The 21,697-nt window shown below is 39.2% G+C and overlaps 3 protein-coding genes across 3 annotated transcripts; 1 reads left to right on the top strand and 2 right to left on the bottom strand.

Moving 5' to 3' along the window:
• Positions 1 to 4,347: 4,347 nt before the first annotated feature.
• Positions 4,348 to 9,715, bottom strand: LOC136771671 (peroxisomal succinyl-coenzyme A thioesterase). Its single transcript, XM_066724119.1, has 11 exons — positions 9,601 to 9,715; positions 9,050 to 9,258; positions 8,463 to 8,562; positions 7,748 to 7,938; positions 7,478 to 7,653; positions 7,103 to 7,222; positions 6,812 to 6,894; positions 6,097 to 6,190; positions 5,570 to 5,650; positions 5,256 to 5,397; positions 4,348 to 4,724 (listed from the first exon to the last, which is right to left on the bottom strand). The coding sequence occupies exons 2-11, from the start codon at positions 9,243 to 9,245 to the stop codon at positions 4,600 to 4,602; spliced, it is 1,308 nt and encodes a 435-aa protein (XP_066580216.1). The 5' UTR covers positions 9,246 to 9,258; positions 9,601 to 9,715; the 3' UTR covers positions 4,348 to 4,599.
• Positions 9,659 to 16,236, bottom strand: LOC136771672 (uncharacterized). Its single transcript, XM_066724120.1, has 5 exons — positions 16,036 to 16,236; positions 11,899 to 12,548; positions 11,301 to 11,336; positions 10,999 to 11,071; positions 9,659 to 9,746 (listed from the first exon to the last, which is right to left on the bottom strand). Exons 2-4 carry the CDS (start codon positions 12,435 to 12,437, stop codon positions 11,014 to 11,016), a joined length of 633 nt encoding a protein of 210 aa, XP_066580217.1. The 5' UTR covers positions 12,438 to 12,548; positions 16,036 to 16,236; the 3' UTR covers positions 9,659 to 9,746; positions 10,999 to 11,013.
• Positions 13,061 to 17,637, top strand: LOC136771673 (acyl-coenzyme A thioesterase 3-like). The gene is made up of 3 exons (XM_066724121.1): positions 13,061 to 13,280; positions 14,011 to 14,110; positions 17,415 to 17,637. Exons 1-3 carry the CDS (start codon positions 13,079 to 13,081, stop codon positions 17,614 to 17,616), a joined length of 504 nt encoding a protein of 167 aa, XP_066580218.1. The 5' UTR covers positions 13,061 to 13,078; the 3' UTR covers positions 17,617 to 17,637.
• The last annotated feature ends 4,060 nt before the right edge of the window (positions 17,638 to 21,697 follow it).

Below are 21,697 nucleotides of genomic sequence, written 5' to 3' on the forward strand. Positions count from 1 at the left end.
CAGAACAGAAGTATTTACAAGTTGCCACAGAGAGACACAGGAAAGTGCAGGTGAGAGGCAGCCATCTTGTTGTTTGACTAGTTTCAGACCAGTCTTAGCATTGCTCATTTTGTTTTAAGTTTGCCTAAATTGAAGTTAGCATTGTCTGTAGTTTGCCTAAATTTAAGTCAATTCAGTTCAGCTGCTGAGTTGATGAAAGTAAACAGGTTGTAGAAGGGAGTTTCTGTCTAGGACTAGCAGGAATTCTGTTGCAGGAGGAGCCAGGTGGGGCCAATTAGGTGTGAATTGGTAGCAGGTAGACAAAAGCTACTTAAAGCAGCTGTTGAGAAAGAGCTGCGCTGTTTCTCGGTCATAAAAGTTAAGCAGTCTACAGGAACCAAGGGACTTTAAAAAAAATACCTAACATTTAGAAGCATGTGGTCACTACAGTGTCAGGTTTGCAGAATGATTGCCTTCTTGGATGAACTCCAAAGGTTCTGCAAGACAAATTTAAAGAGTTAGTAACAAAACTAAAGAGCAGAACCTTCCCGGTAGTTTTCTTCTAAATACTTCTGCTACCACGTGCCAGGCCATGGAGACAGGCAGAGATTAGAAAGTTTAACACATGGTTGAAAGCTTGGTGTAGCGAAGAGGGGTTTAGGTTTATGGAGCATTGGTCTTTCTTTTGGGATAGATGGGACCTGTACAAACTGGACGGTCTACATCTAAACAGAAGGGGGGCTAATGCATTGGGAGAGCGTATGTGCAGAGAAATTGAGAATCATTTAAACTAGGGACCAGGGGGGCAGGGAGCTCTGACAATGGGAGATGTTCCACTAAGGAAAGAAAACCAAGGGAACCCGCTAGCACCTGAAATGTTTCTACCTCAATGCCAGGAGTAAAAGGAACAAGATGTTGGCAGTGCTGGCATGTGACTATGATGTTGTAGGAGTGACGGAAACATGGCTTACAGAAAACGATGGGGATGAACACAAGTTGAAAGGATACACACAGTTTAGGAGAGACAGGCAAAATCAAAGAGGAGGTGGGGTAGCATTATATGTGAAAAATGACATTGAGGCAGAAGAACTCGTATTAGATCCCAGTAACAGAATAGAATCTTTGTGGGTGAAACTTTTGGACAAGAGATCTGGAGGATTAGTGGTAGGAGTGTGTTACAGACCACCCAACTCAGATATTCAGCAAGATGTTGCATTGTTGCATTGCATTCTTGATTGTTTTACTCCTTGCTCCCTTTCCCGTAGCCCTTGTCTGTAACCCTACATCTTGACAGCACTTAGCTTTCACAGTCCAGGATGTAGGAAGTCACTTACTGTACTTGTGTAAATTGTAAATTGGAATTTGTAAAATGTATTTTGAATTGCTGTTTTAGCCAAATTGAATTTGTAATGATTGATGCCTTGTACTTCTCTGTATTTTTGCACTTTGTTTACACTTATGTTGTAAGTCGCCCTGGATAAGGGCGTCTGCCAGGAAATAAAAAAAATAATTGTACAGTGTAATCAGGACTGTATGTAGCAAGGATGTGGCTGTTATAATGGGGGATTTCAATTTCCCAAACATAGACTGGGAAAGCCCGGTTGGGACTACAGAGGCAGATATAGAGATGGTCGAGATGGTAAATGACTGCTTTCTAACTCAATTTGTCAGGGAACCAACCAGGGAGAGCGCATGCATTGACTTGATCTTTTCAAATGACCAAGATAGAGTCAGAGGGACACTAGTTAGAGAACCAATGGCAAATTGTGCTCACAACATGGTTAGCTTTGAGGCATTCTTTCAAAAAACAAGGTCCAAGTTTAAAACAATGGTCTACAATTTCAGAAAAGCAAACCTTGAAGGCATTAGGCGGCACTTAGAAGAGGTAGACTGGAGCACACTGGATACATAGTCAGTTGAAAATGGATAGTTATATTTTAAGAATATACTACTTGAGGCTCAGGAGAAATTTGTACCAAAACTTAGCAAATTGAGGACCAAAAAACACTGGCCAAAATGGTTTAATAGAGGTATACAAAAAAATATCAAGAGAAAGAAAATGTTGTATAGCGCATACAAAAGGGATGAAGACGAAACAAAATACATAGAATATGTTGAGCTGCAAAGAGATCTTAAGAAAGGGATCAGGAAAGCAAAGAGGGAAATAGAAAGAAACATAGCTCTTGCAGCTAAAACTAATGCAAAGAGCTTTTTTCAATATTACAACAGCAAGCAGTCAATAAAGGAGGAAGTGAAACAGATAAAGGGCAAAAATTGAGGTATCTTGGAAAATGAACAAGATGTGGCAAATGTTCTAAATGAGTATTTCACAGAGGTTTTTACAAAATAAAAAACAGATAACATGCCACAGGCACAGATAGATCAGGATAAATGAGGAGGAGGTACTAAAGGGACTAGCAGAATTAAAAACAAACAAATCACCTGGGCCAGATGGGATATTTCCAACAGTACTTAAAATGAGGGAAATTATTTATAGGCCGCAAAGTCAAATATTCCAAATGACACTTAGAACAGGATGTGCCAACTGACTGGAAGACAGCAAATGTCATACCAAAAGGGGAAAGGGGACAAAACTGAACCAGGCAATTATAGACCAATCAGTCTCACCTGCAAAAATGATTAGACAGAAAATAGAGGAGCATCTTAATGAAAACCATATTCTTGGAGATAGTCAACATGGGTTTAGACGAGGCAGATCATGTCTTACTAATGTATTAGAATTTTTTGAACATCTGCAGCTGTAGATCAGGTGAAATCATATGATATGATATACTTAGATTTCCAGAAAGATTTTGATAAGGTTCCACACCAAAGGCTGATCCTCAAATTGGAAGCTGTAGGCATTCAGGGTAATGTAAGTAGATGGATTATGAACTGGTTGATGTTTAGGAAACAGAGGGTGTTGATTAGAGGAGTTGTTTCTAACTGGAGTGAGGTTGTTAGTGGAGTTCCACAGGGATCAGTACTAAGGCCTTTGCTTTTTCTAATCTGTATTAATGATCTGGACTCTGGGATAGTTAGCAAACTTGTCAAATTTGACAATGATAATAAAATGGGTGGCTCAGCAGATACAATCTTGGCAGCACCTGCTATTCAAAGGGACTTAGATAATATTCAGCTGTGGGCCGACACCTGGCAGATGAAATTCAATGTGGACAAGTGCAAGGTATTACATGCAGGTAACAAAAATGTCCACTATAATTACACTATGGGAGGAATAGAACTAGATTAAGTAATGCATGACAAAGACCTAGGAGTTTGTGGACTCCTCACTTTCTCCATCCAAACAATGTGGGAAAGCAATAAAAAAGGCAAACCAGAGTGTTTGTCAAAAGTGTAGAATTGAGAACAAGGGCAGTAATGTTCAGACTGTACAATGCACTAGTTAGAGCTCATCTGGATACTGTGGACAGTTCTGGGCTCCACACTTCAAGAAAGATATCGCTGTTCTAGAGGCAGTTCAGAGGAGAGCAACCAGACTTATTCCAGGTCTGAAGGGAATGTCCTACTGAGAGACTGAGGAACTGAACCTTTTCACCCTGGAACAGAGGAGACTACGTGGGGATCCAAGTCTTCAAAATCATGAAGGGCATCGACCACATCAAACCAGAGGAGCTTTTCCAGATCAGCAGGGACACACGGACCCGGGGACACAAATGGAAATTGGGCTTCAAGGCATTCAAGACAGAAAACAGGAGACACTTCTTCACACAGAGAGGCGTCACAATCTGAACAAACTCCCCAGCGATGTGGCTGAAGAGACAATTTGGGAACATTCAAAAATAGACTGGATAGGATCCTTGGATCACTTAGTTATTAATGGACACCAAACGAGCACGATGGGGCGAATGGCCTCCTCTCGATTGGACACTTTTCTTATGTTCTTTTAGTTGGTACACAAAATATTTACATATGTACTGTAAGCCATGTAACAAAAATGAGTTTACTAAGCATAAGGTTAATTGAAATATTATGCAAACATATATTTTACAAGCTATTTGAAACATATCTGTGAGCAGAGTATAAACTTTAAGTTATCTGATTAATGTTTACATATGCAGACTAAACATTGTAAAAAAAAAGTGATTTACTCATTACTTATATGTAAACATATTGTAAATGTAAGGTTTTCAAATAGTTTACCATGACTGTTTAAACTGGTTTTAACTAAAGGTTTTCAACAGGTTCACAAATATATTGAATATGTAAACCATTAATTTCATGCAGTGCAAGTTTTTTAATATTGTGCAGTCTTGGGACTATGGCTACCCAGTGAAATTGTAGGGGGGGAAGAAGAAAAGTAGAAGAAGTACAAAATAAATTAACCATTGAAGGTTAAAACCATAATTATTGCTGCAGAGTGTTTTATTCACAAACCAAATGTGATGACTAGTCAGAATTGTTTGATTACACAACGTACACTTGAATTTTTGTTAAATCAACTTTTAGTTGCCCTTGATCAAGTGTATCAGTATAATTGGAGGCAACTATATACATACATTCATACATAGACTCAATTTCTACATATCTACACCTGCTTTATTGATGCTAACATTATAGTAACTGAATACATTCAGGTATCACTGAGATGTACTATAGCTACAAATGAGAGCTTGTGCCGGGACTGCGATAAAGATGCTGATCCAGAAATGCCAAGATCTTCTGCCACGAGTCTTCCTGTGCGTGAGAATGCAGTTTGGTCTCCCCGCCCCAAAGCATGGTGACTGAAAGAAAGACCAGCAAATCTTTACATCTTTATTAGCATCTTATTTCTATGGTATTGTAGGTATTTATTTGCCATTGTGTAACACGTTGCACGACAGATCCATGAAGGTACAGCTGATGAGCCATTTCCCCGTCTTTGTGATTAATGCCAATGCCACACAGACTAAGTCATACACCGAGTAAATGTACAGTCAGTAACTCGGGGTCCATCATAATAGTGAGGGAGGAAAGTAATGACTTTTCATCCACAATCAAAACAGCAGCTTCTCTAACGTCAAGGAAAGAGTTCAGAATGTAAACTCTGTCATCTTCAGCATCTCTACTGTCTTTGAAATTGATTGTAATTTATGTATTTGTTTTGTACAATAACAAAATGCTCTTCCGTGAGGAGCCTGTAGTGCAGTACAATAATTACCTATAACGAGCTTTAATACAACTTGATCATCCACGAATCTGAAATATAAGCCAAAACAAAAAGCTTATGCAACCCCCACCACCTTTAAAATAAAAATAAAATGGGGTGAACATGCCTTTCAACTCAATTTGCACTACAATAATTTTGCTGGCGTAAGCATGTGGGCTGTACGGAGGCTCTATCAGGTGACCGGCTCCAGGGTAGGACAGGGTTGTCAACAGATGACGATTCCCTGCCGCCTCCATCATTTTCTCCATCTGTGACAGAGCAGGAGAGTTCTGTTAAGGATGTTTTCCAATGGAGTCACTAACATATACACATTATGTGTTTGTGTGTTTGTCACTGCTTTTCTTTTTCTGTCAAACTATAAAAAACCCCTATAGATATGAATCAATGTCTTAATAGAAGTAAGACAGATCCTGTACTCACGTCTTCTGCAGATTCAACAGTGGGCCAGCCATGATCATCTTCTCCAAAAATCAGTAACAGAGGACATTTTATCCTCCCCACCTACACATTCAATGACAAGGAGTGAAGGTGTGGAGGAAAGAAAAATACAAACTTAACCGTATTTTCCTGTTTTCAAATTATTTATACAGGCTTTTATCAACCTATATTGTATTGTCCTACTCATTTATTTTACATATTCTACATATTTATTATTATTGTTATAAAAAAGTGTTATATAACTAACACAGACACACCAGATTGAGAGATGCTGATGGTAAGACACAGATATTGATTTGAAATCCAGGAGGAACACAACTGCTTGACTGATGTATGAGCTAAAGCAGGCAAGGGGGAGGACTTACATGAGTGACAGCACTGAGGGGCCTATCAGCAGCTTTGATATGAGGCTTTCCAGTGTAATCATCATTTACCCATAGAACCCTTTGGCTGTTATTCTCGACTTGACATTTAACAAGCATGCAGGGAGTCAGAAATATTTTACTTACATCCACTTTTTTGTTTGGATCTGTAGGAATTGGCAAAAGAAGACTCTTCATGATCATATAATTATTCTCATCATAGGGTACCTTATGGAGATTTCTGAAAGATAAGGTGTGAGATATACAGTACTAAAATGTGTCATTTTTACACTACATGTATGTATGAAACTTAAAGAAACTAAGTTCTAGACTAGACCATATCAAAATCTTGACCGCAAATTACAAATAAACTAATTCTGCAAAATTAATAGAAGTCACTACTACATATACATTCAAATGGCACACGACACAGGCTTATAACTTGTGATTTGATTTGTTTGACTGGTCTAGGTCTAAGTGACGCTTTACTATTAGAATTGTGTACATATTGAATGCAGGTTGAGCGGATTAATTTTGAATGGTAGCAGCCATAACATGTTTTCCTTTAAAATCATTAACATAACTTCAGTTTAATTTGTCTGATTTCAGTTTACACAAATTATTCAAATACTAGTATATAAACCAAGAACGTATTTTACACAATTCAAAATCTACTGGCATTTGTTCTTGGGTGAAGAAAGAAAGTGAGGAATAATTACCTATTAATATTGAAATGTTCAACAAAAAGCTTTATGGTTTTGTTTATTAATTATCATGTTATTACCAGCTTCAGTTAACATGATTGACTAGACACTAAACCATCAAAACCAAAGTACTACAGATAAGCTATAAAGTGACTTACGTCTTCATCTCTACATAGATATTGGAAATTGATTTCTTTACAGGTTGAACATGGCTGCCACTGATGCACACCACACATCTGGGCTGAGGGAGAGCAGAGATTCAGTGAAGCAAAATCACAATAATACAAATTAGGTACTGTAATAACATTGACATGTAAAAGGATTAAGTCATCTAAAGTTAGAGTGGTCAACATGAATAAAAGACCACTTCCACTGTACACACACACACACACACGATTCACCCCTACTGGATTGTAATGTTGCTTTAGAAAGATTTGCTTTTGTCTTACATGCATTACAGCTGAATATACAGCCATCCGTAGAGCAACTGATGTTCCATAGGATGAAGCAAGCAAAGCCACTCGATCACTGGCTACCTGTGGATGGTCCTGAAGGATGGTGAAGGCTGCCTGATGAAAAAAACATGTGACATCACTTATCAGTCACTGGGTCTTTGTACCAAGATGCCCAATTAGCTTTGCTGTGCTTGAAGAAATCCTGCCCTCCTCACGGAGAACCCAAGCTCAACATGGGACAGAATGGTCCTCAGCAGGGCTAGCTGTTTGAATTGCTACAGTACACTGCTACCTAACTGGGACACATGGATTTTGCTTCCCTGTCCTTATTGAACAATTGCCATTTTATAGGCTTAAAAAAAGATTTACCTCAAAGTACTCATATTCAAGAGAGGGGTTGTTGTCAGGAGATTTTTCCATGACTTGCGTAGAATAATAGTCCAGAGCCAGAGACACGTAGCCATGAGATGCGAGGAGAGCAGAGCGGTACTCAACCAGCCCTCCGGCGCCCCACAAGTCCAGAACCGCAGGAAACGGGCCAGGACCTGCCAGGACATTTTTATCACTCTGTGACCAAATGTTCAAATAATCAAATAATCATGCCAATACAGATTAATTATTGTAATTATTATTCATTACCTGGTGGCACAAAGAGGGTTCCTCGTAGTCCACTCTGCCTGATGTCAGTCCTGCGGACGCCTGGTGCCATGTACGAGCGCTCAGTAACAGCACGGGCCAGAGCAGACGCCTCTGTGAATCCATCCCCGATGTGCCCTGTATACACAGCAATGCGCACAACCACTGGGGTGCACACATCTTTCTTTCTGAACCTGAAGAAGTGCGTAAAAGTAATGATAGGTAGAGCAGTTTTATAAACATGAAAACACTGCTGTTTCATGAAAGTCACTAACAAATGCAAAGCATGATTAATTATGTATGGGTTTCCCTATTTAGAGGATATGTTATGCAATTATAACAATAAAAATAAAAACATCTTGCATGTAGTTTGAAAACAACACGGATAGAATGTACATACTATGTAGATACTGTACATATTGACTGTGAATAACATTGTGTAACAGATTTCATACCAGATTTAACTCTTATAGAACTGACCTGAATAATACAGTGGTTAGGAAATGAAGGGTATAATAAATGCGTATGTGTGTACATTGTATGCATGAGGCAGCAAGTTCTAGAACAGCAAATATTTCTCTACAGATTTTATCCACTCAAGAACTGGTGTAATGTGACCTCATTGCCATTCCTTCCAGAGTGACATATGCATTCATTCAATTAAAGTGAATTCATGTTATTGTGCTCCTACTCCATTCAAGCTGACAGTGAAGTTTACCTAAGTCCTGGTCTACTTCCAGGCGCTGGCTTCATACTCCACAGCAGACCCATGGGCTCAAGGCCATCATACGAGCCTCCTAGACTCACATCTTCAGCGACTACAAGAAACAAAAGCAGGGGCTTCATGTTTCAGTGCTTCGTATTTATAAATTAATCCATTCATTCATTTGTTTATTTATTAGCAGATGCCCTTATCCAGGGCAAACTACACTTTACATAAGAAACAATTCAAAACTGAAGTAATACAATCAGTAAAAAATATAATAAGCAAACATGTCTCTGTGGGCTTTTATTGAGTGAGATGAAGCGTTTTTTCTTGATCTTCTTAGTTTATTGGGCACAAGGCTGTACTGTGATGATAACAGTGTACATTTCTTTTAAATAATTGTCTTTAATTACTAGACCAGAGTCGAGAGAATGTCATCCCAGAATTCAAATAAATCATTAGTAAAGTGAACGATGCACAGATTAATTGATCTAAAATGTGGTTATATATAGTGCCAGTAGAGTTAATGCCAGTCACATATATGTTACTTTATTTATATTTGCATATATTATTGAAAAGAGATCAACATAATTGCATACCTTTCACTGTCCCTTTACCGTCACTGACATAGTGCCCAAATGCCTCCCAGAAGTCACTGTCCTCGGACTGAGTCAGAGAGTGCAGGGTGACGGCTTGTCCTGGCAGTAAATTCTTCACAGTGATTTGAAACTTCTCATCTATGAGTCCTCTTGAGGGCTGTATGGTGATCAGGGGACAGGAACCCTTTCCAGCCATTGCTGTTATTGACCTGCAATATGACCACTGAGTTAGTACATATAGAAAAGCAAAACATGAGGTGTAGTGTGCATAGTGTAGATATAATCTGAAGAACAAACTCTACTAAATACACAATAACCAGATCGGATCTACTATCTACATGTTGTGATACTATTCAGATTGGCTACATAGATTCTGGGTCTAGGCTGCATGTGTATTTGATTTAATAAAGTCAGAGAGAAGATGCGGTCAAGTCACAGATGTGCAATAATCATTTATTTGTGACAAAAATAGCAAACTAATATCATTCAATTATATTACTAAATAAGTAATATTAAGCTTCTGCTGGATTACAGAAAGAAACAGATAATACCCGGTTTCTCCTCTTCTCCTCACAGGGTAGCTTAGGTCAGTCTGGTCAGGCAGGCAGTGGTGTCTCTCTCTCTTCCTCCTGCTCTTCCTCTTCTTCTTGTCTCCGTCCTCTCTTCTCCCGTTCTCCGTTCTCTTTGTCTGTTTCTTCTGTTACAAGGTTTTTATTTAACCAATCACATTTTGCCAACATCACACCATATTTTGATATGGCAATAAGAAACCTAGCTGTTTGGCCTCTTTGAGGTATTTGTCCTTGTACTCTTATCTGAAGTTTAACTGCTAGCAGGGCCCCTCGGAATCTGAGAAACTAGGCAAAAAGAGGGAGATGTCGGTTTTCCTGTATCAAACCAGAGAGCAAGATATTCCCCATAGAAAAATACATTCTAACAAATAATATCTTACACTCCGCTTTTAATTCCAGAGGCTGGATAAACAAATTTTTCAGTTAGACTAATTTTATGTGACACTGGAAGCAAGTCTTCATATCAGACAGAGATACTAAGTTCTTATATATAATATTCCAAAGGTCACTTATCTCTATCAGAATACCACAACCATGACGCACATAACCATGGCAAAAGTGTATCTTCATTATGACAGTAATGGGCCTCCATAGTTTGCTATATGGACCGAAAGCTGAGGGATGCAGCACCTTTGTCCCCTGCAACAGTAACATGTGTAGTTAAGCACTTGGGTGGATATGGGATCTCCTTGCTCTACCTCAGATACCTGTCTAAGCGCAACACAAAATGAAAGGTTTACAAAACCTGCAAACTCCTTGTAAACTAAAGTAATCTGCAAGTTAACTAAACTTACACTGTGTAAATTAAATTGCTTTGTTAGCATTAAATTCACACAGTGTTTACAAAGTAGCTCACAATGTATATTTGTACAGCAGGTTTACATACTGTCAACTATGTATCACACTCAGCTCATAGAATCACCTTTGGCCAGTCAAACATAAGTTGACGTTGAACATAAACATACGTAGCTGGAACATAAACCCGGCCTGTAATAATTTTGAACTGATCCAGTGGTTTAGCTTTGAGGAGGAATATTTAAATATGCACTGTGTGTTTTCCTTAATTTAAGTATTAGTTATTTATGCTTTCTTATTACTGTGTGGGTTTTTTCATTATATTGATCACTTTATTTATCACATTGATTTAAGTACATTAGCATGTGGATGATGACAATTCTCCCTGAGTATACACCGCCAGTGACTGACAACCCGCCTGGTTGGTTGCCTGCGCTATCAGCCCGATTTCTATAATGACTCGTCTTTCCACAAAGGGCCTTATAAGCCGACGGCAACTGGCATTCAGAGATCCTGTCCATATTCCAAAGCAATTGGATTGTACGTGGTGAGCATGGGCAGCGCAGGACTATATTCGCTTGCCTGGGGAAGCGGAGCCTAATCTTCAATTGTCCATTGTTGTTTTGCTTTCCCAGGGGCGTGCAGCACTGCTCCCCTGCACAGATACAAGTGATTAGGACACATGAGACTCTGTTATCATATAGCAATACTATAAGTGTGCTCACCATGTTGTCATTACTGACCTGCTTCTACCTAGAGACTGTGGCATTGGAAGCAGAGATCTTCGTATGAGTCGATTGTTGCACAGCCTTACTTAGGACTTAGTTTACTTACCTGCAGTGTGGATGGATAGACGCTGCTGTCTAGAAACTTGTTTAACTTACCTGTTCTCTCCTACAGCCTTGGGCAGCGGTTGGCACCTGTAGATAAAGAAATGAGTGATTTGATTGAAATTGACTGTGCTACTTATCTCCATTGTGGCCACCTTTTTGCAATAGAAATGCGGGATCTTATTTTGGATGGGGTCATAGATCAGGGGAAAAGAGAAACCTGTGAAAAATATTTGTATTCATTTTTGCCTGAAAATTTTAAAGGCATAATTTAGTATTAGTTTTAGCAATACTTTTCCAGATAGTTCTTAACTTTTGTTTTTAGATTTTAATGTATTTCTTGTAACCCCTTTGTGTGTATTACAACAGACCAGACCCCAGGGTATTCAGCCGTTCCCAGGCCAGCCAGGAGATATAATCCCTCCAATGGGAAATACAGTATACAAAATAGAAGTCCTACATCCTAGATTGTAAAAGCTAATAAGTGCAGACAAGATGTGGTCTTATTTAAGAGCTAAGGGAAAGGAGGCATAATAAATAAACAACACAAGTACTAGCAATGAAAAAGCAAGAAGTATGACAAAACGTTGTATAAGTGCAATTTTACAGGAGAATAAACAACCCAATTTCAAGTACAGTATTGAGTAATCACCAGGATGAGGTCAAGGACTCTGCTGCTTTGACTTCGGTGGGAAGGTCGTTCCACCACTTAGGGGCCAGGGATGAGAAGGAGCAGCTCTGGAGGAAGGAGAGTGGAGAGGAGGCAAAGTTTGTCTTCTGGCGCAGGAAGAGCGCAGTGGTCTGTAGGGGATGTATGGAGAGACGAGTGTCTGAAGGTAGCTCGGTGCAGTGTGGTCGAGACAGCGGTAGGTGAGGGTCAGTGTCTTGAACTGAATGCGTGCCGCTATCGGGAGCCAGTGGAGGAAACGGAGCAGTGGAGTAGCGTGTGTGAATCGGGGCAGAGAGACACCAGACGAGCCGCAGAGTTCTGGATGAGCTGGAGCGGCGGGTAGTAGTTGCAGGCAGGCCGGCCAGGAGGGAGTTGCAGTAGTCCAGGCGGGAGAGGACCAGTGACTGGACCAGCAGCTGAGTCGAGTAGTCGGTGAGGAAGGGTCGGATTCGGCGTATGTTGCTGACCAGTTTATCAGGTTGTATGGTGTGTTCTTGAAGTGTGGTCACTCGACCCAGCATTCACAGATCATTTGAACCAGTGAACCCAGAATGAGTCTCGGCTCTCGGTTTACGTTCGCGTGACGAGAGGCCTTGTGTGGGTCTTGACACACTGCAGCAAAGTTAAACCAACTGAGATCAATGAGAAAAAAGCATGACATTACATTGTGTGTATATCTATATCTTCCAAATGTCTGGGTTTGCAGATCTGCGATTGATTGCTCAAAACAACATTTTATTTTTCATTTTTTTAAAGTTTGACATTACTGCAAAAAATGAATAAATAAATAAATAAATAAATAATAATAATAATAATAATAATAATAATAATAATAATAATAATAATAATAATAATAATATATGAAACAAACTACCATCAGTGTCACTGTAATCAGTGTCACCAGATCACAACCCAATAGAGCGTCTTTGGGATGTGGTGGAACGGGAGCTTCGTGCCCTGGATGTGCATCCCACAAATCTCCATCAACTGCAAGATGCTATCCTATCAATATGGGCCAACATTTCTAAAGAATGCTTTCAGCACCTTGTTGAATCGATGCCACGTAGAATTAAGGCAGTTCTGAAGGCGAAAGGGGGTCAAACACAGTATTAGTGTGGTGTTCCTAATAATACTTTAGGTGAGTGTATATTGCAGGTCAAAAATGGCAATGGCTGGAAAGGGTTCCTGTCCCCTGATCACCATACAGCCCTCAAGAGGACTCATAGATGAGAAGTTTCAAATCACTGTGAAGAATTTACTGCCAGGACAAGCCGTCACCCTGCACTCTCTGACTCAGTCCGAGGACAGTGACTTCTGGGAGGCATTTGGGCACTATGTCAGTGACGGTAAAGGGACAGTGAAAGGTATGACACTTCTGCGTTGTTGCTGCTGTTTTCTTCCTTTTCAATGAAAACAGAAATTTGAATAATGTATGTGGTACATGTATTTATACACACATTTTAGCTTTGATGCACAGTACTGTTGTGATACCTGTGCAGACAATGGGTTAAATACACAGTTGAGGATTGCTTTACTAAATACTTGAGTGCATTATTTATTTCATTATTTTGTGCCAAAGCATTGTTATATCAGTTTACACTTAGGAATTTCTGCCATGTTGATCTCTTTTCAATATATATGCAATTATAAATTAAATAAACATACATGTGCCAGTAGAGTTAATGCAAGTCACTATATGGAACCACATTTTAGATCAATTCACTCATGTATGGTTGACTTTACTAATGATTTAATTGATTTCTGGGATGTAAATCTCTAAACTGTGGTCTGGTAATTACAGCCAATGACTAAAAATAAATGTACACTGTTATCTTCACACTACTGCACAATACATAAAGAAGATCATGAAACACCACTTCATCTCACTCAGTAAAAGCCCACAGAGACTTGTTTGCTTATTATATTTTTTACTGATTGTATTATTTCACTCTGTAAAGTTTTGAATTGTTTCTTATGTAAAGTGTAGCTTGTCCTGGATAAGGGCATCTGAAAATTAATAAACAAATGACTGAATGGATTAATTCATAAATACGAAGCACTGAAACATGAAGCCCCTGCTTTTGTTTCTTGTAGTCGCTGAAGATGTGAGTCTAGGAGGCTCGTATGATGGCCTTGAGCCCATGGGTCTGCTGTGGAGTATGAAGCCAGCGCCTGGAAATAAACCAGGACTTAGGTAAACTTCACTGTCAGCTTGAATGGAGTAGGAGCACAATAACATGAATTCACTTTAATTGAATGAATGCATATGTCACTCTGGAAGGAATGGCAATGAGGCCACATTACACCAGTTCTCGAGTGGATAAAATCTGTAGAGAAATATTTGCTGTTCTAGAACTTGCTGCCTCATGCATACAATGTACACACATACGCATTTATTATACCCTTCATTTCCTAACCTCTGTATTATTCAGGTCAGTTCTATAAGAGTTAAATCTGCTGTGAAATCTGTTATGCAATGTTACTTACATTCAATATGTACAGTATTTGATTTTTTGTGTCTTCATTGACGGTTGTGAATAAGATTAGCCACATAAATGCTGTCCTAAGGTTTAGAGTACATCATACAGGAAGTACACATAATTAGTGTTGCATGTGTAGAGATAGCCGTTTTAGAAATACAGGTGCCCCGCATCTTACGTTGCGGTTATGTTCCTGCCCCCCCCCCGTAAATCCAAAACTGAGGATAGCCAAGACTACTCTTATAAGCACTGCCAATCGCACCCTACTTACACACCAATAAAATACACTGTTTGTATACATATGCATTAATGGATAGGTACTGTAATTTGCTCATAAAACTACATTATAGGGCAATGAAAAGTGCATGATAAAATGATGAAGATGGCCGCTAGTATACATTATACTTTGCAGCACTATACTATCTCCTGTTTGATTGCACTTATATCACATTTTGTCATACTCTTGCCTTTGCATTACTAGCACTTGTATTGTTTATTTGATTCCCCTATGCTCCCTTTCCCTTAGCTTTTAACTTTGACTTAACATCTTGTCTGCACTTCTGTCTGACATCTCATATACACTTGTGTAAATTCTGAATTTGTAAAATATATTATGCCTTGAACTGCACTGTATTATTGCACTTTGTATTGCTCTTATATATTTTGTAAGTCGCCCTGGACAAGGGTGTCTGCTAAGAAATAATTAATAAATACACAGCTGAGACGCAGCTTTTCATCTAATTTTAGCACAGATTGCAATTTCATTTTCTCTTTGTGCCAGTAGCAGTAGTTGGCTTGCATTTAGTAGCCATGTTGCCCGGAAAACAAAATGATAAATTAATGTAAGAAAAACAACGTTTATCGAGATGCAGGTCACCTGTATATGCTGTCAAAAAGTTTTAGCAGGATGCAATACTGTCACCGTACTTTTCACAGACAAGAATAATATTGCCATTTACTGTTGTACCAATTTTGGTGAGTATTTGAATATGCCTTGAATATGAGCATTACATTTTGCATATGTGAAAAATCATACCTTTTGCAGGTATGATAGACAGGTTTATCAGGGTGACATGCAAAGTTTCAGCACACTGGGCCTTGCAGTTCTGGAGAAGTTGGCGTTTTAATATGCTGACATGTATAATGTATTGTTGCATAGGTACAGTAACAGTACTAATTATGGAAGACACCAGAGTAGTACACTTTGTTCTCTTCTACATAAATCACATAAAAGCAGCAATTTGGGGACAGTTAAGTTGTTCCTTTTCTTGCTTTTCAGATCAAGGTGTAAACAGCTGTTGGATGCAGCTGTTGCCATTTACCAAAACAATACCCAGAACATAATAAAGAAAACCACTTTCAAGTGAATCAGAGTATAACACAAATACAAGGTGTAAATATAATGAAAATAAAACTAAACAAATCAACCAAAACAAAAGCCAGTACATTAAAACCGTGACACTTAATTCTAAAAGGAAACAAAAAGACAGCATTAACCCAAACCATGAAACAACCAAATCTAAATTGCAAAAGAAACAAATTATAAACTGCTCCATATTTTAAAATACATTTTTAAAACAATCATACAAATATTAAAATGTTTAAAGATATGAAATCTTAAAACAAATAAAAAACCTACCCCAGTCATAAGCAGGATTAACTCGACTCTCCACACACAACTTGTGCTCGTTGCAGTCGTTACCTGTTCCCTGTGCTCTCTGGGTCTGGAAGAGCTCTACAGATGAATCTTCACCCTTCTCAGCCCACAATATTTAAAAAGACATATAAACAAGAGAGCTTTAAAAGTGAAAGAAACCCATGGTTTACTTACCCCCCGGTCGATACTTTGTTTCCAAACTGACACAGCACAAGGTTTGTCTGCATGGGCTTCACTTGCCTTTTTATGCAGTGGCTCCAACATCATTAACCCTTTCCCTACTGCATTACTACAGTATGATCCAATATGGCGGCCTAACCATGTACTCCATGAATGTGGGAGTTTGCAGGTATTAGTTGGCAAGTTGTGTGAGTTTTTATACATGTATGAGTGTTTTAATGGCATTTGAAGTTTTGCTGAAAGGAATGAAAAAAAAAAATCCTAACAAAAACTAAGGCTCCCAGCACTTCATGCATGGAAGCCTAATAAAACCTATTGCATGTAGTTTGAAAATCATAGGGATTGAAAGTATGTGGCTAATCTTATTCACAAATTTCAATGTCAAATCAAATACTGTACATATTGACTGTAAATAACATTGCATAACAGATTTCACAGCAGATTTAACTCTTATAGAACTGACCAGAATAATACAGAGGTTAGGAAATGAAGGGTATAATAAATGCGTATGTGTGTACATTGTATGCATGAGGCAGCAAGTTCTAGAACAGCAAATATTTCTCTACAGATTTTATCCACTCGAGAACTGGTGTAATGTGACCTCATTGCCATTCCTTCCAGAGTGACATATGCATTCATTCAATTAAAGTGAATTAAAGTTATTGTGCTCCTACTCCATTCAAGCTGACAGTGAAGTTTACCTAAGTCCTGGTTTATTTCCAGGCGCTGGCTTCATACTCCACAGCAGACCCATGGGCTCAAGGCCATCATACGAGCCTCCTAGACTCACATCTTCAGCGACTACAAGAAACAAAAGCAGGGGCTTCATGTTTCAGTGCTTCGTATTTATCTATTAATTAATCCATTCATTCATTTGTTTATTTATTAGCAGATTGCATGCAATCAATAAATGCTACATTCCACTGAAATTAAAATGCATACCTCCAATGGCACAAGCCTGCAAACTATACATGTATACTATACTCCATTGACAATGAAATGCCTACATTCAAACACACAAGCATTTTATTTACAAATCCATACCAAAATCTGAAACCTACCAATACAGCTTGGAAACCTATTAATCATGCTTTGCATTTGTTAGTGACTTTCATGAAACAGCAGTGTTTTCATGTTTATAAAACTGCTCTTCCTATCATTACTTTTACGCACTTCTTCAGGTTCAGAAAGACAGATGTGTGCACCCCAGTGGTTGTGCGCATTGCTGTGTATACAGGGCACATCGGGGATGGATTCACAGAGGCGTCTGCTCTGGCCCGTGCTGTTACTGAGCGCTCGTACATGGCACCAGGCGTCCGCAGGACTGACATCAGGCAGAGTGGACTACGAGGAACCCTCTTTGTGCCACCAGGTAATGAATAATAATTACAATAATTAATCTGTATTGGCATGATTATTTGATTATTTGATTATTTGAACATTTGGTCACAGAGTGATAGAAATGTCCTGGCAGGTCTTGGCCCGTTTCCTGCTGTTCTGGACTTGTGGGGCGCCGGAGGGCTGGTTGAGTACCGCCCTGCTCTCCTCGCATCTCATGGCTACGTGTCTCTGGCTATGGACTATTATTCTACGCAAGTCATCGAAAAATCTCCTGACAACGACCCCTCTCTTGAATATGAGTACTTTGAGGTAAATCTTTTTTTAAGCCTATAAAATGGTAATTGTTCAGTAAGGACAGGGAACCAAAATCCATGTGTCCCAGTTAGGTAGCAGTGTACTGTAGCAATTCAAACAGCTAGCCCTGCTGAGGACCACTCTGTCCCATGTTGTGCTTGGGTTCTCCGTGAGGAGGGCAGGATTTCTTCAAGCACAGCAAAGCTAATTGGGCATCTTGGTACAAAGACCCAGTAACTGATAAGTGATGTCACATACAAGGTGATTGGAGCACATTCCCAGCTGGCAAACCACTAGGAACAACGTTGCTTCAATTTATTTTTTCACGTTGAATTTACATTGAAAATGTATTGGATTTGCAAACGAAATCGACATTGAAATGTCAAAGTTGATTCAACATCCATCCAGCAAATTGCAACTAATATCTAGAATGAACCCCAAACAAGCAGATTGTTTGATTGAAATTACTTTATTTAAACTAAATGTGTTTGTCACCTTGTATTTTGTTATTTAAATTAAAATAACATTTAAGCAGCAAGTACTAACATTTTAAATAGCCTATACAAAAATAAAAATCTTACTTGAAAAATCTTTCCTCACACAGCCAGTGTAAAATGGAGGTTCTTGTCGGATTGTCTCCAAGGTAAAGTCCACGTAGCAAAAAGCCTGAAAGCAAAACGCTACTAAATACATATATACTGTATATACACTCACCTAAAGGATTATTAGGAACACCATACTAATATTGTGTTTGACCCCCTTTCGCCTTCAGAACTGCCTTAATTCTACGTGGCATTGATTCAACAAGGTGCTGAAAGCATTCTTTAGAAATGTTGGCCCATATTGATAGGATAACATCTTGCAGTTGATGGAGATTAGTGGGATGCACATCCAGCGCACGAAGCTCCCGTTCCACCACATCCCAAAGACGCTCTATTGGGTTGAGATCTGGTGACTGTGGGGGCCAGTTTAGTACAGTGAACTCATTGTCATGTTCAAGATTTGAAATTTGAAATGATTCGACCTTTGTGACATGGTGCATTATCCTGCTGGAAGTAGCCATCAGAGGATGGGTACATGGTGGTCATAAAGGGATGGACATGGTCAGAAACAATGCTCGGGTAGGCCGTGGCATTTAAACGATGCCCAATTGGCACTAAGGGGCCTAAAGTGTGCCAAGAAAACATCCCCCACACCATTACACCACCACCACCAGCCTGCACAGTGGTAACAAGGCATGATGGATCCATGTTCTCATTCTGTTTACGCCAAATTCTGACTCTACCATCTGAATGTCTCAACAGAAATCGAGACTCATCAGACCAGGCAACATTTTTCCAGTCTTCAACTGTCCAATTTTGGTGAGCTTGTGCAAATTGTAGCCTCTTTTTCCTATTTGTAGTGGAGATGAGTGGTACCCGGTGGGGTCTTCTGATGTTGTTGCCCATCCGCCTCAAGGTTGTACGTGTTGTGGCTTCACAAATGCTTTGCTGCATACCTCGGTTGTAACGAGTGGTTATTTCAGTCAAAGTTGCTCTTCTATCAGCTTGAATCAGTCGACCCATTCTCCTCTGACCTCTAGCATCAACAAGGCATTTTCGCCCACAGGACTGCCGCATACTGGATGTTTTTCCCTTTTCACACCATTCTTTGTAAACCCTAGAAATGGTTGTGCGAGAAAAATCCCAGTAACTGAGCAGATTGTGAAATACTCAGACCGGCCCGTCTGGCACCAACAACCATGCCACGCTCAAAATTGCTTAAATCACCTTTCTTTCCCATTCAGACATTCAGTTTGGAGTTCAGGAGATTGTCTTGACCAGGACCACACCCCTAAATGCATTGAAGCAACTGCCATGTGATTGGTTGGTTAGATAATTGCATTAATGAGAAATTGAATAGGTGTTCCTAATAATCCTTTAGGTGAGTGTATACCTACACACATTTGTAAGCTGCTTGATTTCTCTTTATTTAAGGGTATGTTTGCACATTTTCTGAACATGTCACTGAAAATACATGCATGAAAAATGTTTGGGGATGGCAAAATAAATGACATTGTTTCAGGGGGTTCTGTGTTTATCTACACTTTTCACTTTATTTATTTATTTTTTCAACCTGAAAGGAACGTACATTTCTACATCGATTAATCACGATGAAAACGACGATGAATAGTAGTTATTGTCTTGTTGATCCACATCGCAACGAGATTTCAACCATGCAACTACGGTGAATGCTTGCTGTGTTTCTCTTTGTTTTTTGCATCAGACAGCCTTCACCATCCTTCAAGACCATCCACAGGTAGCCAGTGATCGAGTGGCTTTGCTTGCTTCATCTTTCGGGACCTCAGTTGCTCTACGGATGGCTGTATATTCAGCTGTAACACATGTTGTTGATGGCAAATCTTTCTAAAAACATATTGCAATCCAGTAAGGGTGAATCGTGTGTGTGTGTACAGTGGAAGTGGTCTTTTATTCATGTTGACCACTCTGACTTGAGATGACAATCATTTTTCACTCCTTTTGTAAACGTCAGTGTTATTACATAATTTGTATTATTGTGATTTTGCTTCACTGAATCTCAGCTCTCCAGATGTGTGGTGTGCATCAGTGGCAGCCATGTTCAACCTGTAAAGGAACCAGAGTTGAAGAAGTAAGTCACCTTATAGCTTATCTGTAGTGCTTCAGTTGAGATTGTTTAGTGCAGATAATAACATGATATTGAAAAAACAAAACCATAAAGCTTTTTTGTTGAAGATTTCAGTATTAATAGGTTAATATTCCTCCTTTTCTTTCTTCACCCAAGAACAAATGCAAGTTGTTAAGGTACAACACTTCAGTTGAAGCAGCCCTTCGGATCCCAGTGAATCAGGCACCCCAGTCAGCGCTTCCAGCAACAGTGGAGACTCTTAGCAGGAGACGAGCGCTCGGGAAGGAAAAGTCACAGACACAAAAAGCCGGTTTGTTTCTCTTCAGTATATTGAAAGTTTCGCACAGCCTTTTATACATTTACAAGCGGTATTTCACAGGAGTTTCGGGGCCGTCCTGAACCTGGATGATATTTTCTTGGCATATGTCCCGGGGCAGTTCCGAGACACAGGAAACAATATTTCATAAGGTATTCTTTGTAATTAGTCCAGAAAGAGAGGCATTGATATAAAGGACTCAGTACACACTGTGCTGATTAGAACGTATTATAGATAGATTGGTTCGCTACCCAAAGAATGGCCACGGCAGCAGAAATTGTCTGAGCAGGAAAAACATTATTGCAAAGACGTTTTAACTAGTAACTTACTGGAAAGTTTCTTATATTTTATAACAGTTATACAGTGGGTATATACAATACATAGGGGGCAATTTTACCCCAACAATCCCCTATTCCTCAAAATATTTAACAGAATAAGCATAACAGTAATTTAAACAAATCATAAGGTTGCAGTGCATTTCTACGAATTAAGAAATGTTATAAATATTATATTGTATCAAGGGTTCAATCAATTTAGCCTGGATTTGTTAAACCACGTACGAAGAACGGACCCCTGATCTGCCAGTAAAAACGCAGTTGTTTTGGAAAATGTTTTTGTTCTGCATTTTATTACTTGAGTAATTACCCCCACCCCCAGGGGTCATTACAATATTATCGTAGGTGAAAGAATTGAACTTCAATGTACGTGGGATAGTTTAACTGGGACAGAATTAATTACCATTTTCTTATTTGTCGGCTTGCTTGTGAGCAGGGCCCAGTTTTTCAAAACTTTTCTGATAAGATTTAAGTATTTGGATTGGATTACATTGGATAATTGGGTATTTCAAACTTTAAAAAGGAGATTCTG

Source organism: Amia ocellicauda, chromosome 15, assembly GCF_036373705.1.
Source record: "Amia ocellicauda isolate fAmiCal2 chromosome 15, fAmiCal2.hap1, whole genome shotgun sequence".
In the NCBI taxonomy this organism is placed as follows: Eukaryota; Metazoa; Chordata; class Actinopteri; order Amiiformes; family Amiidae; genus Amia; species Amia ocellicauda.

Excerpts from the sequence above, each read along its gene's own strand:
- LOC136771671 (XM_066724119.1), bottom strand. The coding sequence starts at position 9,245 with ATGGCTGGAAAGGGTTCCTGTCCCCTGATCACCATACAGCCCTCAAGA. Across the intron at positions 7,223-7,477 it reads TTGAATATGAGTACTTTGAG|GCAGCCTTCACCATCCTTCA; the intron begins GTAAATCTTTTT and ends TTTTTTCATCAG. Across the intron at positions 4,725-5,255 it reads AGTGCAAATTGAGTTGAAAG|TCACCATGCTTTGGGGCGGG; the intron begins GCATGTTCACCC and ends TCTTTCTTTCAG.
- LOC136771672 (XM_066724120.1), bottom strand. The coding sequence starts at position 12,437 with ATGCTGGGTCGAGTGACCACACTTCAAGAACACACCATACAACCTGAT. Across the intron at positions 11,337-11,898 it reads GAGTCCTTGACCTCATCCTG|GTGCCAACCGCTGCCCAAGG; the intron begins GTGATTACTCAA and ends CTTTATCTACAG. Across the intron at positions 11,072-11,300 it reads AAGGCTGTAGGAGAGAACAG|GGGAGCAGTGCTGCACGCCC; the intron begins GTAAGTTAAACA and ends GTATCTGTGCAG.
- LOC136771673 (XM_066724121.1), top strand. The coding sequence starts at position 13,079 with ATGGCAATGGCTGGAAAGGGTTCCTGTCCCCTGATCACCATACAGCCC. Across the intron at positions 13,281-14,010 it reads CGGTAAAGGGACAGTGAAAG|TCGCTGAAGATGTGAGTCTA; the intron begins GTATGACACTTC and ends TGTTTCTTGTAG. Across the intron at positions 14,111-17,414 it reads GGAAATAAACCAGGACTTAG|GTTCAGAAAGACAGATGTGT; the intron begins GTAAACTTCACT and ends GCACTTCTTCAG.